At 49.5% G+C, this 13,690-nt stretch overlaps 4 protein-coding genes across 4 annotated transcripts; 2 read left to right on the top strand and 2 right to left on the bottom strand.

The window, feature by feature from the left end:
- Nucleotides 1-47: 47 nt before the first annotated feature.
- BKA67DRAFT_592531 (CTLH/CRA C-terminal to lish motif domain-containing protein) lies at nt 48-1,479 on the bottom strand (the record flags this gene model as incomplete). The annotated part of the gene is made up of 3 exons (XM_046104847.1): nt 48-683; nt 755-1,300; nt 1,429-1,479. 3 exons carry the CDS (start codon nt 1,477-1,479, stop codon nt 48-50), a joined length of 1,233 nt encoding a protein of 410 aa, XP_045958657.1.
- A 514-nt stretch (nt 1,480-1,993) lies between these two features.
- Nucleotides 1,994-3,853, bottom strand: BKA67DRAFT_646115 (uncharacterized protein; the record flags this gene model as incomplete). The annotated part of the gene is made up of 2 exons (XM_046105902.1): nt 1,994-3,565; nt 3,664-3,853. The coding sequence occupies 2 exons, from the start codon at nt 3,851-3,853 to the stop codon at nt 2,487-2,489; spliced, it is 1,269 nt and encodes a 422-aa protein (XP_045958656.1). The 3' UTR covers nt 1,994-2,486.
- Nucleotides 3,854-6,975: 3,122 nt separating this feature from the next.
- BKA67DRAFT_277111 (uncharacterized protein) lies at nt 6,976-8,423 on the top strand. The gene is made up of 2 exons (XM_046095928.1): nt 6,976-7,837; nt 7,891-8,423. Exons 1-2 carry the CDS (start codon nt 7,147-7,149, stop codon nt 8,217-8,219), a joined length of 1,020 nt encoding a protein of 339 aa, XP_045958655.1. The 5' UTR covers nt 6,976-7,146; the 3' UTR covers nt 8,220-8,423.
- Nucleotides 8,424-10,195: 1,772 nt separating this feature from the next.
- On the top strand, nt 10,196-11,564 carry BKA67DRAFT_517114 (domain found in IF2B/IF5-domain-containing protein; the record flags this gene model as incomplete). Its single annotated transcript, XM_046097874.1, has 3 exons — nt 10,196-10,703; nt 10,803-11,197; nt 11,268-11,564. 3 exons carry the CDS (start codon nt 10,196-10,198, stop codon nt 11,562-11,564), a joined length of 1,200 nt encoding a protein of 399 aa, XP_045958654.1.
- Nucleotides 11,565-13,690: the final 2,126 nt, after the last annotated feature.

Here is a 13,690-nt window from a genome sequence, read left to right as displayed (position 1 = left end):
CTCAGCGTCAAGCAATACAATCTTTCCAACCCACCCTCCACGTGGCACTACGTGATGTATACCCTCCTCATTCTGTCCTCCCCGAACACCTCCCCCGTCCTCAAATCTTTGACTTGTCCTTCCAGCAGCCCGGTCTTCTTGGCGTAGTCCTCTAATCTTTCCTTTGCGTAGGCACGTCCATTGGGTAGGAGCATCATGTCGTGCTCCACGTGGCTCTTGTCATGATGGGCATACGGCACGTTCCTCGCCAACTCATTCAGCTCCTTGGAGCAGATCGGGCAGACGTTCTGCAGGCTCGCCACGGTGGTGTTCTCTGCTGTCTGCTGCGAGTCTTGGCTGTGGCATGCGGGCGTCTTGAGGGCGGACAGGCCCGAGTTGAGCGCCATGTGTAAACTGGGAATGGACGGCAAGGATAGAAGCTTGTTGTGTGTCGCTATGAAGAGATCGGCGAGCACATTCCAGCGCTGGGGCGAGTACAGAGCGGCGTAGGCTGGATACGCAGATGCCCGCGAGGGTGGAACAGCGAGTAGACCGCAGGCTTGGCGTACCTCGTGGGCGTGAGTCTGACGGTAAGGATGTAGCCATTTTTGGGCGTGTTTTATGGCTTCGTTAAGCTTCGATGGGGTATATGGTCGCACGAGCTCGATGTATTGTTGATACCGCAGCATGAACTCAAGGTTGGACTGGTAAGCGTTAGTGCGGACTCCTCGATCAAACGTGGCAGAGAGAAAGGAAACGGTGCAGGGAGACTCACGTCCATCTTCCTCAGCTCCTTCTTCGTGTCACCCGCCGTACACCATGCCAGAGCCTCGGTGACGCTCCCGTTCCGTAAGCTCTGGCTGATCCGGGCCATCTGCTCAAACGTCTCGACGTCAACCAACTCCTCGACCCCCCGATCCTTGGCCAGTAGCCTTGCGCTTTCTCCATACCCTTGCCTCAGCAGATAGTCTACGAGCATTCGATCCAGCCGCGTCCTGCTCCAGCCCTCATACTTGACATCATCGAAACTGTGCATGCCGTAGATCTCCGCCAGGTGCTTCACCCTCGCGGCTTCGTGCCTGTACAGGCGTTGTTCCTCCTCCTCGAAGCCGGCCAGCTTCCGCTTCAGGCCGCGCATGCGCGCCAGCATGCTGTCGATGGACTTGAGGACATCTTCGGTGGGCGGAGAGGTGTTCATGGCTGTCTGTGCCGTCTCCTTGAGCGTGTTCTTGATGTAGTTGCTGTCGTGCTCGACTGCATAGTGAGCGGAGCGGAAGTTTTTGCGGAGGAGTTCGAAGGGAAGGCGGAGAAGTGGTTGGTCCTGTGACGGAGCAATAGAGGTTAGCGACGAGACGAGGCAGATGTAGGTATAGCTACCGTGAAAGGGACAGGCATGAAGCGGGTGTGTAGCTCAGATGACGAAGAAAGCTCGCTTTATGGAGCACTCACGAGTAGTAGGTGGTTCTCGTGGTCGAGTTTCAAGTTCACAGGATCCGCCATGCTGAGCTTCGATCGTCGTTAATGGACGTTGTCGGCCGAACGTTGTTCAACTATAACCTAGTAGACTCCGGGGTTCGTTGAGCTGTGCATCCCATAGTTATGCATTGACGTCGTTAGAGTTGCGGTCCGGCACTTCGGACTAGTTAAGTTAAGCGGATCCGTGGGGTAAAGTGGAGCCGCTCATATTGATGCCTCCATGCGTCTGGCGTACACACATATGCACCATACCCCCTTGCTATAACATACATAGATTACCCAATAAAAATAATAAAAAATACATACCATTGAGATGCTCTCATTTCATATAAATGCACCTACATATTTCAGCCAGTCTTGTTGATTTGTACATCGCCCACAAAATCCTCCCGATCAAGGTATGCATTTTGTGAGACAGCATTCAGAGGTTTGGTTCGTGCGCAGATTGCGGGGATTCCAAGGCTCCAAGCATGGCGCCGAACAAGCCAGATCCAACCATGTCCCCTTGTGGTTGAGATAGAACGCAAACATCGGGTATTGCCAGTGGCCGCGCCATTCTTCCATTGCCTCGCAGCTGCTAACTTGCCGATTGCCCCCCTTCTTAATGATGGTCTTTACCTCACCACTCTCATATTTGATATTTCTGAACTAATCAATTAATAACCACCGTTTCTTTGCTCATAACATGGTTGTGTATTATGCTATCTATATCAAAGACACTTTCTGCTCGTTGGTCATTTTTATGGGATTTCCTTTCCTTTCTCCTTTAGACTAGCTCAACGCCATGTATCGCTGGAGGTCTTGTAACTTACATTTCAGTCGGCCCCGTCTCATCACCGGCTGCCAGGACTAGCTCTCGCATTGTATCCTGTCTCACAGATACCAATGCAAAAGTAGAGTTAATATATAGGAAGGCTTGTCGCTTAACCCCAACTATCGTCTTATTGCCATCGAACTGCGAGCTTTGAATGATGGTTATGAAGGGGTCGCTAGGCAGACCAAGCAATCACAATCATACACCCGACATTCTGTCATTGTACCAAGAAAAAGAAAAAAAAGTCTCGTTGCGCATCAGCCACTCCTCGTAGCTCGTCGCTGGTATGGCGGTGCGTTGGATTTGCTCGTGGGATACTATGAACTGGATTTGGTGCGTGCCAGGCCTGATTCATGAATGATCCTTGTGTACTGCCAAGTGGTACATAGACCTCTTGAGATATATAAGTAGATATAGGCGCATGATATGAATTCTCATGGAGTTCAGGCAGCGATGGTTGCAACATCTCGTTGCTGCAAATACCAAATTCAGAGAACCCCGATACTCCATACTCTTCGTCATCCAGAGGTAGTCCGAAGTTTGCCTCGTTCAAGCAAGTCGAGTCTTGGAAACTGCGATAACCTCCTTCGAGATAAGCTGATACTACTTGCGAGATTGACGTCAGGTAGCCATGTTGTCCGGCAAACCTCGGGACTGGAGTGGGCTGGCCTTTCATTGTTGTTGAATCGTTCACCGACGAACTAGTAGCTCGGTCATCTTGGTATATATTTCTCGAGTAGTGTTGTCCTGCGTAACTGTTTGAGCTGTACCCATGGAGTCTCGTCGCATGGTTTATGCTCGAACTGTTGGCAGTAGAGTGGCCGGCTGAAATATTATACGGCAGAAAACTTGCTTCGTTCAGGCACGCTAAGGAATTTGTTTGAACTGATTTGACTATGGTATGAAAGTAAGGACTTTCAGGGACGAGGCTGGCAGCCACATCATGGTGGTGATAGGTCCCGAAGGGTGGTTCCGAGGCCGCTGGAACCGGCGGTGGTATTGCCATAAATGAGTTTGAAAAGGAATGGCGAAGGTCTGAGGCTGATTCTGCGACGATGGTAGGTACCTTCGCTTCGAGCTGCAGCATATTTTTCAATCTCCCGTCTCCATATTCCCATCTCTTACCAATATGAACATGTATCATATCTATAGACTCCTGTCTCTTCAACACATCTTTCGCTTCGTCCTCGTCGCCGCCCATTTTGAGCTTCCGATCTTCGCCGATGAATCCTTGCTTTTTGGTCATCATCCAAAATTTCTGCTTTCGAGACAATTGAACAATGCTTTTGTAACACTCTAGTAGTCTTGTCTCGCTGAATCGTTTGCATAGGAGAGATGTTGTGATGGTGGCTAGATCGGGCCGGTAACTAACGGTCACTGTCTTGAAAGCCCACCATATTCTGGCCCTTGCCGGATGGTATTCGGCAACCGGGCCTGTACTGGGAATTGCGATCCAACTCTCATCGGAGGCTCTGCTTCGAAAGGCGGCGGAGCTGAGCCAATTGTGTCGGATGCGTTTTGTGCATCTGATATGCGGTGGCCCGGTGCGGACCATCTACCACTTTCGGAATCATAGGGGCTCATGTTGACCTCCCAATATGGAAATTAGAAAGAATCGATACCAGTCTCAAGTTCTAACGTCACTTGGCTCTATTGCGAAGCGGCAGGACCTGTGAGAACTGCTGGGTTTCCTATGCCGACTATAAATCGCCAGCAATTGGAAAGACCATTGTTGATGTTGATATGTACAGGTATTTCGGAGCAACCACGACGAACTGTTGTAACTGTCCTGACAGGAACATGGCCAAGATGATAAAATATAGTCAGACTTGTTATGACCACATGCACTTTCGTTAGTGGCCAGAGGAATGCAGACTCATCGAATGGCCAGCGATCATAACCAGCAGAGCGCCAGCGGGGAAATAACTGCGTAGTGTATAAATAGAACACTCGAAATTTTGACGGTTGCTACTAAAGCACATAGACACGGTATGACTCATGATTAGGCACCTCGGGCCTATATCCACATGAAAAGGGTTCGGAGTAGCCTCTGATGGGTGAATCGACATCGAGAGTCCCATCAAGCCGTCCTGAAGAAATGGATCGGCAGATTCGCTTGGACAGGTGTCACTAAACGCACAAAAGGATTGAGAATACCTAGACAACCTGTAGGAAATGTGTTTACAGCTCAACTGTGAGGGGATACGTAAGCACTAAATACAGTCGGTATTTTCAAAGAGAGAGGGAGGTGCGGGTAGGTGGGAAGAAAGAAAAAGAAATGAAAAGCTAGGATAGAAGGATGTCACAATGCGCAAAGTGAAGAACGCTTGTGATGAAGGTGTGGGAGAATGATGGGACTTGGAAAGTTCTTTTAGAAAAGAAAAACTTCAGTGTGCAAGCGCTATGGACCATAAAGCGTGCAAGGCTCAGCGCTCAGGGTCGGCCCAAAAGGGTAAACCCATTCACATTCACACCCTATCCACAGTCATGAATTCAATTGAAACACAAGCCTAGAGGTAGAATCCTTAGAATCCAGTGAGGTTGAATTACTATAATCATGATGCTAGGAGACCATCACGAAATGATGCTCAAAGTGCTCACCCCCATTTAACAAACCATGTCCACTCGAGGTCTGGTCTAGAAGACTTAGAGGCTATATACATGTTCTTAGGAGTCATGATAGGCTTGAAATTCTAGAACCTAAATGCTTTCTGGAGTTGGCAACTTTCTCTGGCAGCACCGAACCCTTTTCCCGCTTATGACACATTGGGATTATAATCGATTAGATTCTTATACTTTTCTCAGAAGACGATCGAAATTCTTGCGCAACCCTGGGAGACTAAGCTCCGCCGTTTTGTCTTGGAAATAATTAACATGATAGGTATCTATGTCCTGGAGGGTGACCCTCACCGGCCCATAGTTCCTTTTATCCGGCCACTCATATTTATAACCCATACACAGGTGACACCTAGAGCAAGTATCGATTTATTTTTAACCACAAAGGTCTCATCCGCTGGAGAATCAACCACGAGTTCACAAGTGAACATACAATGATCGCCTCAACTCGAGATAAAATTCACTTCACTACGCTCGAAAGGCATCAAAAGGAGTACATAATAATTACAAGCTTGATCGTTGATACCGGCATTTGTTTTTGTTATTATATACAGTGAGACAACATAAACACAGCGGCCATTTTCCGAATACTACTGCATATTGTAGAACATGGAGATCTGAAAAAGAAGTAAAAAGAATTAAAAATGAAATAAATCGAGGAAATCTTCTTCATCTCGGGTAGAAACTGCTTTGACGTGTGAAGACTTATGTCAACAACTTTCTATACGTGATGGGTTTAAGTCTATGTAAGCACTGCTGCAAAGCTATACGAGACTTGGTATAGTCGACCCCTGTTATAGACGCGGCCCCTACGTAGTCAGCAGGTGGGTATAATGTGTGTGCACCACTCTAGGATATGGCTTATTTTTGACTCTACATGGTAATTGTAGTGCATAAATCGTCTAGAAAACTCTCACTTATATATACAGTCGTCATCGGCAGTCTAACGAGTGTACGGTACAGCAGCATCTGTAGCATATGCATGACAGCTACCTGGTTGCCATAACGCGCATTTTTTTGTTGCACATGGTTGTCGGTAAATACAATAAGGTGTATCGAGTACGTGGCCCAAACTCCGTATCGCTGAACCGCAAAACCATTGATCCATCTCCGCAGAGCCGCCAGCGGGTGGAGCTGAAATGTGTGGGTGATAATTCTGTTGGTGCGGCCAGGCAGTCAGACCAGTGGCGCACAAGTAGACCCCCAAGACCTCCCAAGACCCCTTCCCGCACTTGAAACTCATCACACCACCCGTCCAGACCCACCCATCAGCCATCAGCCATCCACCACTTCTTTGGTCTGTGCTCTTCCCAGAGTCATCTGTCAATCACCCCGTGACCTCGCAGTTTCCCGTCCTAAGGCCATCTCCCAATTGCCCATATCATTAAGACCGAACCTATCAGTCCTCCGGGAAACGGCAATAATAATTAGGAAAACTGCATCTTACGGAAGTACAAACTTCTGCACAACAAGCCCCCGTTTTAATCAGCTCAAAAGAATCCCGTTTCGCGCGTCGCAAGTGGATTACCTTATCACGATCTCCTGGCTCCTGACCTTTCACGTGAACTCAAGTCACGTTCTTGGGATCGCGGGGACCGACGCGCGCTCCTGGGCGCAAGCCTTCATTTCATGTAAGTCTACTTCTCCTTTATCAACTGCATCCTATGGTGTATCGCCGCGTTGGAAATTTGGCCCCTCCGCATACCAGATCACTATGCGGCACACTCCTGGCTTTCTACCGCAGGTTTTTACGATACCTCGTTGCCAACGTAGCTCTCGCGTCTTCATGCTCCCGGCCGCAAGTGTGGCTCCAACCAAGATCGACGCGCCTGTATAAGTCGATATCTGCAGGTCATGATTACCGGCCGCAGATCCTCAAGACATTGCGCACTCAATTCTATCATTGCTTCTTCGGCTAGGCCAAGTCTCTTTGCAGCATCATTTGGGCTGGTTTTCTAGGCCGCTTGTTTCCATAGAGCTCCCCGCACCCAGTAATGACACGGCGCGCCCTCAGTCGTCCTATGCCTGTGCGTTGTGCAAGAGATGCTGCACAACGCCACGCGGGCACCTTGGAAACTGCACCTTTTCTTTGTGAACAAATCCAAATATTCCTGTTTGCTCATGATGCGCGCCTATATCCACGGCATACAGTACGCTGACTGCAATAGAGTTCGCATTTGCGACCCAGTCCTAGGAGACTTTATTTGGTATTGGGCCTGCTGTAGGTGCCGCCATCTGACAAGCTTCTCGCATGCTCAGCGATGATGGAGTCTGCCGCATATCAGAACGAGGCTGCCGCCCTCGAGCAATTGAATACCGCTGATCGAGCTTATTTAACTGCAATGGCTGAGGCTGTCACACAAGAGCAAAACGACTACACAACGCAAGCATCCACCAGTCCTACAGGTAGACGCAAGCGGGGAGCCCCTGATTCATCACCAGTTGAGTCAAGGCGGACAAAGCGTAATACCTCAACGGTAGCCATGTCGAGTCACCCTGATGCCGATGCCGCGGCTTCCTATGTCGAGAGTGCTGTTGAAGCGGCTCAGGCCGCAGCTGCTGCCAGCGTTAATGCTGCAGACTTCACTGCATTGCAGCAAGCAACAGCAGACCATCACGAGTCCGCTGATCCGGCTAATGCCTCGAGTACCGCGGCTGCAGCATTAGGTTCTATGTATCCCACAATCCACATACCCCCCACGACTGAGGAGCAGTTCGCTGCACAGTCCACCGTTGAGAACGAGCATCAACCATTTGGGACGAACGACATGGTATCAACAGACGGGCTGCATGACCCGGCAAATCAAGGACCTCTTCACGCACCGCATGCTCCCGGCCAAAATGGTATCAGACCCAATTCCGCAGTGTTTCAATCACCACAACCACAGGGTCCCAGACCAGCTGTTGGATCTGAAGAGTGGCACAAGTTACGTAAAGATAACCATAAAGAAGGTAAATCATCGAGTTCATTGGTTTGATGTACACAGAGCTGACTTGTCGCAAAGTTGAACGTCGGCGAAGAGAGACGATCAACGAGGGCATTAACGAGCTAGCCAAGATCGTGCCGGGATGCGAGAAGAATAAGGGCTCTATTCTACAAAGGGCCGTCTCTTATATCAGCCAGCTGAAGGAAAATGAGGCTCAGAATATTGAGAAGTGGACGCTAGAGAAGCTTCTGACAGAGCAGGCCATCTCAGAACTAAGCTCTTCGAATGACAAGCTCAAGCAAGAGTGCGAAAGGGCGTATCGAGAGATGGCTGCCTGGAAGTCCCTTGCCAGCAGTCATGGGCTTCAAGTTACTCAGTCGAAGGATGAGCCGGGTACTTCATCGTGATAACGTTCTGATTGCCTGATGCTTACCTTCCTCCTTGTTCGGCCTTACTCTTTTTTGTCTCGCAGTTCTACACGTGCTATTTTATTCTCTTTGGGGCATGGAACCGGTTGCAGACCAGACTACATATACGGTAGAAACTTTGGATTGGGAACACAGAGCTTCCCCGATGATTTTGGCGTTATGGCACTAGGAGTCTAGTAGGGAATTTTGGTGAGGGAGACTGGCCCGTAGATGGTCTGAAGATATACCCAGTGCGATGCGGAGCTTGAATCGTTGAATGAGATTTGCACAAAACATCAGCATAATTATCCACCGAACCATATTCCCGTGCTGTGTTTCTTCTAGGAGGTGTTGCCACTTTCATAAATTCATTGGGACCTGAAGTGGGAAATTCTGGAGCCTCGGTTTTACAAAACACGCACATATTTTATTACACAGACGCAGTTTCCGTGGAGAGCGGGATAAACGGCGAATGGTGAAAAACATTCAGGGGTTTGAAAAATTGCACTATGATCTTGGTAGCCCTGCCCAATGGGACGGTTAAGGTATGCATCCGAGGTGCGCAAGCGTGGAAGCAAGTAATCAGGCGAATCCTGTACAAGGTTGGGATCCCGTGGCAGTGCCAGTTGTTGGTACACAAGTTGCACGGGTGGCATGGTTTGGCTGGTTTCATTGTTCAGTTATGGTGCGAACCTGGAACGGATCTGTAGTACAAAGAACAACGGTTCTCAAAGAGTAATTTGTCGTAGAATCACGACTTTCGCCTCGCATACCCCACAAACTGTAGAGTTTTGCAAACTCCGTAGCTCCGCACCTAGCGAGCGCCCAGTGACAGAGAGCGGCCGGCCCCTCTCGCCCTGCTGCCACCTGAACTTGCGAGCACGTATGGAGTGAGGGAGTGAGTATTCAATGCTCAGAGGCCAGGGAAGACTGGAAGACTGCCCCTCGATTTGGAAACATGCAGATGCGTTGACATGGTGGCCTGACCTGAAGAGCGGCTGCGCTTTCGCTTTGCTTCGCTTGGCTTCGCGGTTTTGAATTGCACTGTAATGTAATGCGGGTACTACGTTAGTGACCCCCAAAATATGTGTGCCTCATTCACTTGAAAACCTAAGCATGATTTCCGTCCGTTCCTTTTAGTGTTAAGCCTCCTCCTCTTCCTCTCTTACAACAACACTCTCCCAACTTCTTTCTCTGCCTTTTTCGACAGCGAAATCTGCGACAACCATCAGATTGGTTACTCACCTTCAATAACTGTCCCCGGACCATCTGAATCACCTCTGTTCGCAGAGAGAAACAGTCTTAAACTCTTGCGGCTTCTTTGCCTGCTGACACACCAAACCGCCATCTCAAGCAACTGCCCTACCGTCTGGCACAGCGCCTACTACCTCGACCATATCTGTCGACTGTTTCGTCTGTAACCAGGACAGTCGCACTTCATACTAGAGGCTCTTCGTTGCGTGTCATCAGCGATCTAGCTTTCTCCCCCCCCTACTCCAGCCTGTGCTTCACCAACACCCCACGTAAACGGGTATTATTCATATTGCTGTTTATGTATCAGCACGACAAGAACGCTGTGTTTAGACACCAACCCCCTCTTACGCTGCACTCTTTTCGCATACCGCGGAAACAACGTAGCCCCAACATCAGCTCAGTCGGTTGAACTAGATTCCTCACAACGAGTTAATGCCTGCCTACGCCCACGACAACCTACTTCCGGTTTCCCTTATGTTTGCTAAGCATCAGAATCTCTACTGACAGCCTGGCTCGTCCGTCATCTTCTCGACACACCCAGTCGCCATATCGACACTCATCAGTTCGCAAATGACCTATTAGTTACAACGAACCCTCGTCACCCCATATTAACGAACCTGCATCGTCAAAGCCATATAGTCGGCCAGCTCTGCCCAGCCAAGCCGGACCAACCACACTCGTATATCCATCACCAGACTTAAACTATCTACAATACCGCCACCATGGTTGAACTACTTGCCATCAACCCCAAGAGGGCTGACGACAAGTTCTACCGCTACAAGATGCCCAGACTCCAAGTCAAGGTCGAAGGAAAGGGCAACGGTATCAAGACCGTCATTGTCAACCTGAGCACCGTCGCTCAGTCCCTTGCCCGCCCCGGAGGCCACGTAATCAAGTGGTTCGGACTTGATCTCGGCGCTCAGACCAACATGGATCCTCCGGATGACCGCTGGATCGTCAATGGCGCTCACGATGGTGAAACTCTGCAGAAGTCGCTCTTCGTCTTCATCGAGAAGTACGTCCTCTGTGATGACTGCGGCAACCCCGAGACCGACCTCAGCATCAAGGACGAAATTGTTCGAAAGGACTGCAAAGCCTGCGGTGCCCGCAGCAAGCCCTTGGTTCACTCCAACTTGATCAACTTCATCTTGAAGACCCAGTCCAAGAAGGGCAAGAAGTCCAAGACTACCAAGGCTGAGCGACAGGCCGCCCGCAGAGCCAAGCAACTGGGTCTGAACAACGGTGATGACAAGAATGGCAACGGGAGCGGTGATGACAACTCCGAGAATGGCTCCAACGAGAATGGCGACGAAGAGAATGATGACGAAGCTGACGACGACGAGTTCATCAAGGCTGCCGCCCAGGTCAATCACGCGCCCAAGGAGGTCAAGGATGACGATTGGTCTGTCGATATGTCTGAGCAGGCCGTCAAGGCTCGCCAGAACGCCCTTCCCGACGAGTTCCGTGACAGGCTCGTTCTCGAAGGTGCTGATGATGACGACGATGAAAGCAGTGGTCCCACTGTCTACGATGAACTTGGCAACTGGATTCTCGAACAGGCAAAGGCAAATGGCGTTGACAATGTTGACGATATCGAAATTTACAAGAAGGCCAAGGAGCTTGGCATCGAGACCAAGCACAAGACTGTCCTGATCCTGGCCCAGACGCTCTTCGACCAGAACATCGTCGCCCAGATCCCCAAGCGTGCTGGTATCTTGAAGCAGGTAAGCTTATCATGTTCTTCGTTTCTATTGACACACCTAACATGATTGTCAGTTCCTTAAGGATCCGGAGAACCCCGGCAAAATCTCCGACCGCCATGAAAAGGCCTTCCTGGGCGGCATCGAGTGTCTACTCGCCAAGGAGGGCAAGGAGAACCCCAAGCTACTCAGCAGCGACGTTGTCTCGAACAAGATCCTCTACCAGCTCTACGATAAGGAGTTGATCTCCGAGGAGTTCATCCGCAAGTGGGGCAGCAAGGCCAGCAAGAAGTACTGTGACCTCAAGACCTCTCGAGCCATTCGCAAGGCTTCCGAACCTTTCATTATGTGGCTAGATGAGGCTGACGAGGAGTCCTCTGATGACGAGTAAATGCGCTGCTCTCACGTGTCTGGTTGTACTTGACCTTCAAGCTCCCAACTTGACACCTTGATTCGTTATGCTTCTGCTTTTGCTTTTGCAATCTGTCGCTCCTTCACAAACCAAAAATCAACTCTCGGGGGTGCAGGGGTCTGGCTCACAAAAACTGCTTCTTTGGATCAATAGCGAGGAGGCTGGAAAAGTATCGCACAAGGGCCAGCTACCTCGGGGTACGTCTGCGCTCTGATAAACATATGTCGGAATATTGCAGTTCTTACAGTTCACTTAAATCAAACTGGTACCTTCCCCTCAAATTATGATTCTTACTGCAAACGTGACGACGTTCTTTTGAGAAAAATGTTGCTCGCAACAATAATCCCATGAACGCATTGCCATTGAACACGGGTCTTCCTCGCTGCTGCTTTGGCAGCTATGTACGTGTAAATCCGGCCATTTATTTGAACTTTTAAAAGACTTCACTACGTAGTTTCACAATACTACGTCGTGTATTATATAAGATTTATTACCGCAACTTTCCACGTTGGAATAAGATGATTAATAATTAAAACATTATTTTATATTTGTTTACTTATATAAACATAATATAATAAAGCTTGATTTCTTAATAAGAAGGATAAGGTCTCTATCGAAGATTATCTTACGCGTGAGAAACCCGTCGTAACCGGCCTCGAACCAGACGTCAGGTCGGCCTCTATGTCGTTGGAGTACGTAGGGCAGCCCATCCAGCGCTCTGTGCTCCCTTCGTTGTCTCCTTACACGATTCTGATGGACTACGTTGATCCAGTTATTCTAGAGAGGTCTCCGGAAGGCTGACAGGCACCGCAGAACCCATCTGAAGGCTCGTTCGTGTCCCTGCAGCCGCCGTGCCGGGAACCTCCATACCTACGGCCCCTTCTGTTTGTAGCTGTCTGTGGCTTTTTTACACTTGTACTCCTTCGCGGCCAAAAGCTTTTTGAAAGTGTGAGTCAAATCAGGTGACTGCATGTATGCTGGCCGATCAAAACTCCTCAGGCTGAGATGCCGCCATTCGAAGCGTCGTTAACCGGTCGTTCGACTCCGATGTACCAAAATATCTCTGCCCGACGCGTGCTGCGACAGGGCTGAGGGGCATGGCCATGAGAGCGGCAAGATCGCTTTTGTTGCTGGCAGCCAGGATAGAGAGTTTTCGCATGCCCCATGTGCGCCACCGAAGCCTTCTGTATTGGCTCCCGAAAGATAGGCCCTCCAGCGGAAGAGGATGGGTTTCTTGTGAAGCACGGTCTCGAGTAAGGTTAGGAATTCCCACCCATGGGCCTGTAGAAATAATCTACCCATAGGCTATCCATTGGGTTTCCAAATCCAGATAATTAAAATGTTGTTATCGGGATAGTTACAAACGTACGAGCCATATTGCCGTGCGCATATCACTCTATAATCCGTACATTATATTTTATACCCGCCAAGTACCCATGGGTAAGATGAGTAGCGATGGGCAATTTGACGTGGGTGGGAGCTCCTGGCATTGCGATAATAGTTGATGAAGAAACTCGATAATCTGGGCTACCTTCCAAGTGAGTGTGCTGTGTCTGGATGTAGGTAGCAATAACAGGTCATCACGCCGCTCAAGGGTTTAGGAGCTGCTATGAGTGACGGAATCCATCGATTAGTGCATGGCGAAAAAACCGTTTTGCCATTCTGTCGTGTACGGCTCAGAGGCTATACTGATAGACTCTCAACCCGCTCGAGGACTGGAAAGTCTTACACATGCTCCACTGTTGGCCAGCCAAAACGGGGCCAAAAGACTATAATTGTGTGTCACCATCGCTGTTTTCGTCACCCAAACGTGAAATGTAATTGAGTATCTCTGTATTTCATCACAAACAAGTTAGAAGGAAATCTTACAACGTAGAGCAGTCTGGCCTACCCCACCTCAGCAGAGGTCGCGCGATCATCGCACGCTTTAAAGCAACGCTGTTCACCTGATCACCCTATTGGCTGTCCGCCGGAGCTGTCTGCATATTTTCTGTCTATTAACACTCAAGTGCCCGGAACACAAAACAGCAGTGAAGAAATACCAAGGACATGATGATGGCCTGTTCAGAAGCCGGCTCCTGCAACAATTGTCCATCAGCTACCGA

The sequence above is a fragment of the Truncatella angustata genome (assembly GCF_020726525.1).
Source record: "Truncatella angustata strain MPI-SDFR-AT-0073 chromosome Unknown BKA67scaffold_4, whole genome shotgun sequence".
Taxonomy (NCBI): Eukaryota; Fungi; Ascomycota; class Sordariomycetes; order Amphisphaeriales; family Sporocadaceae; genus Truncatella; species Truncatella angustata.
Note: the sequence above shows the minus strand (reverse complement) of the source record. Positions and strands in the feature narration are given on the sequence as shown.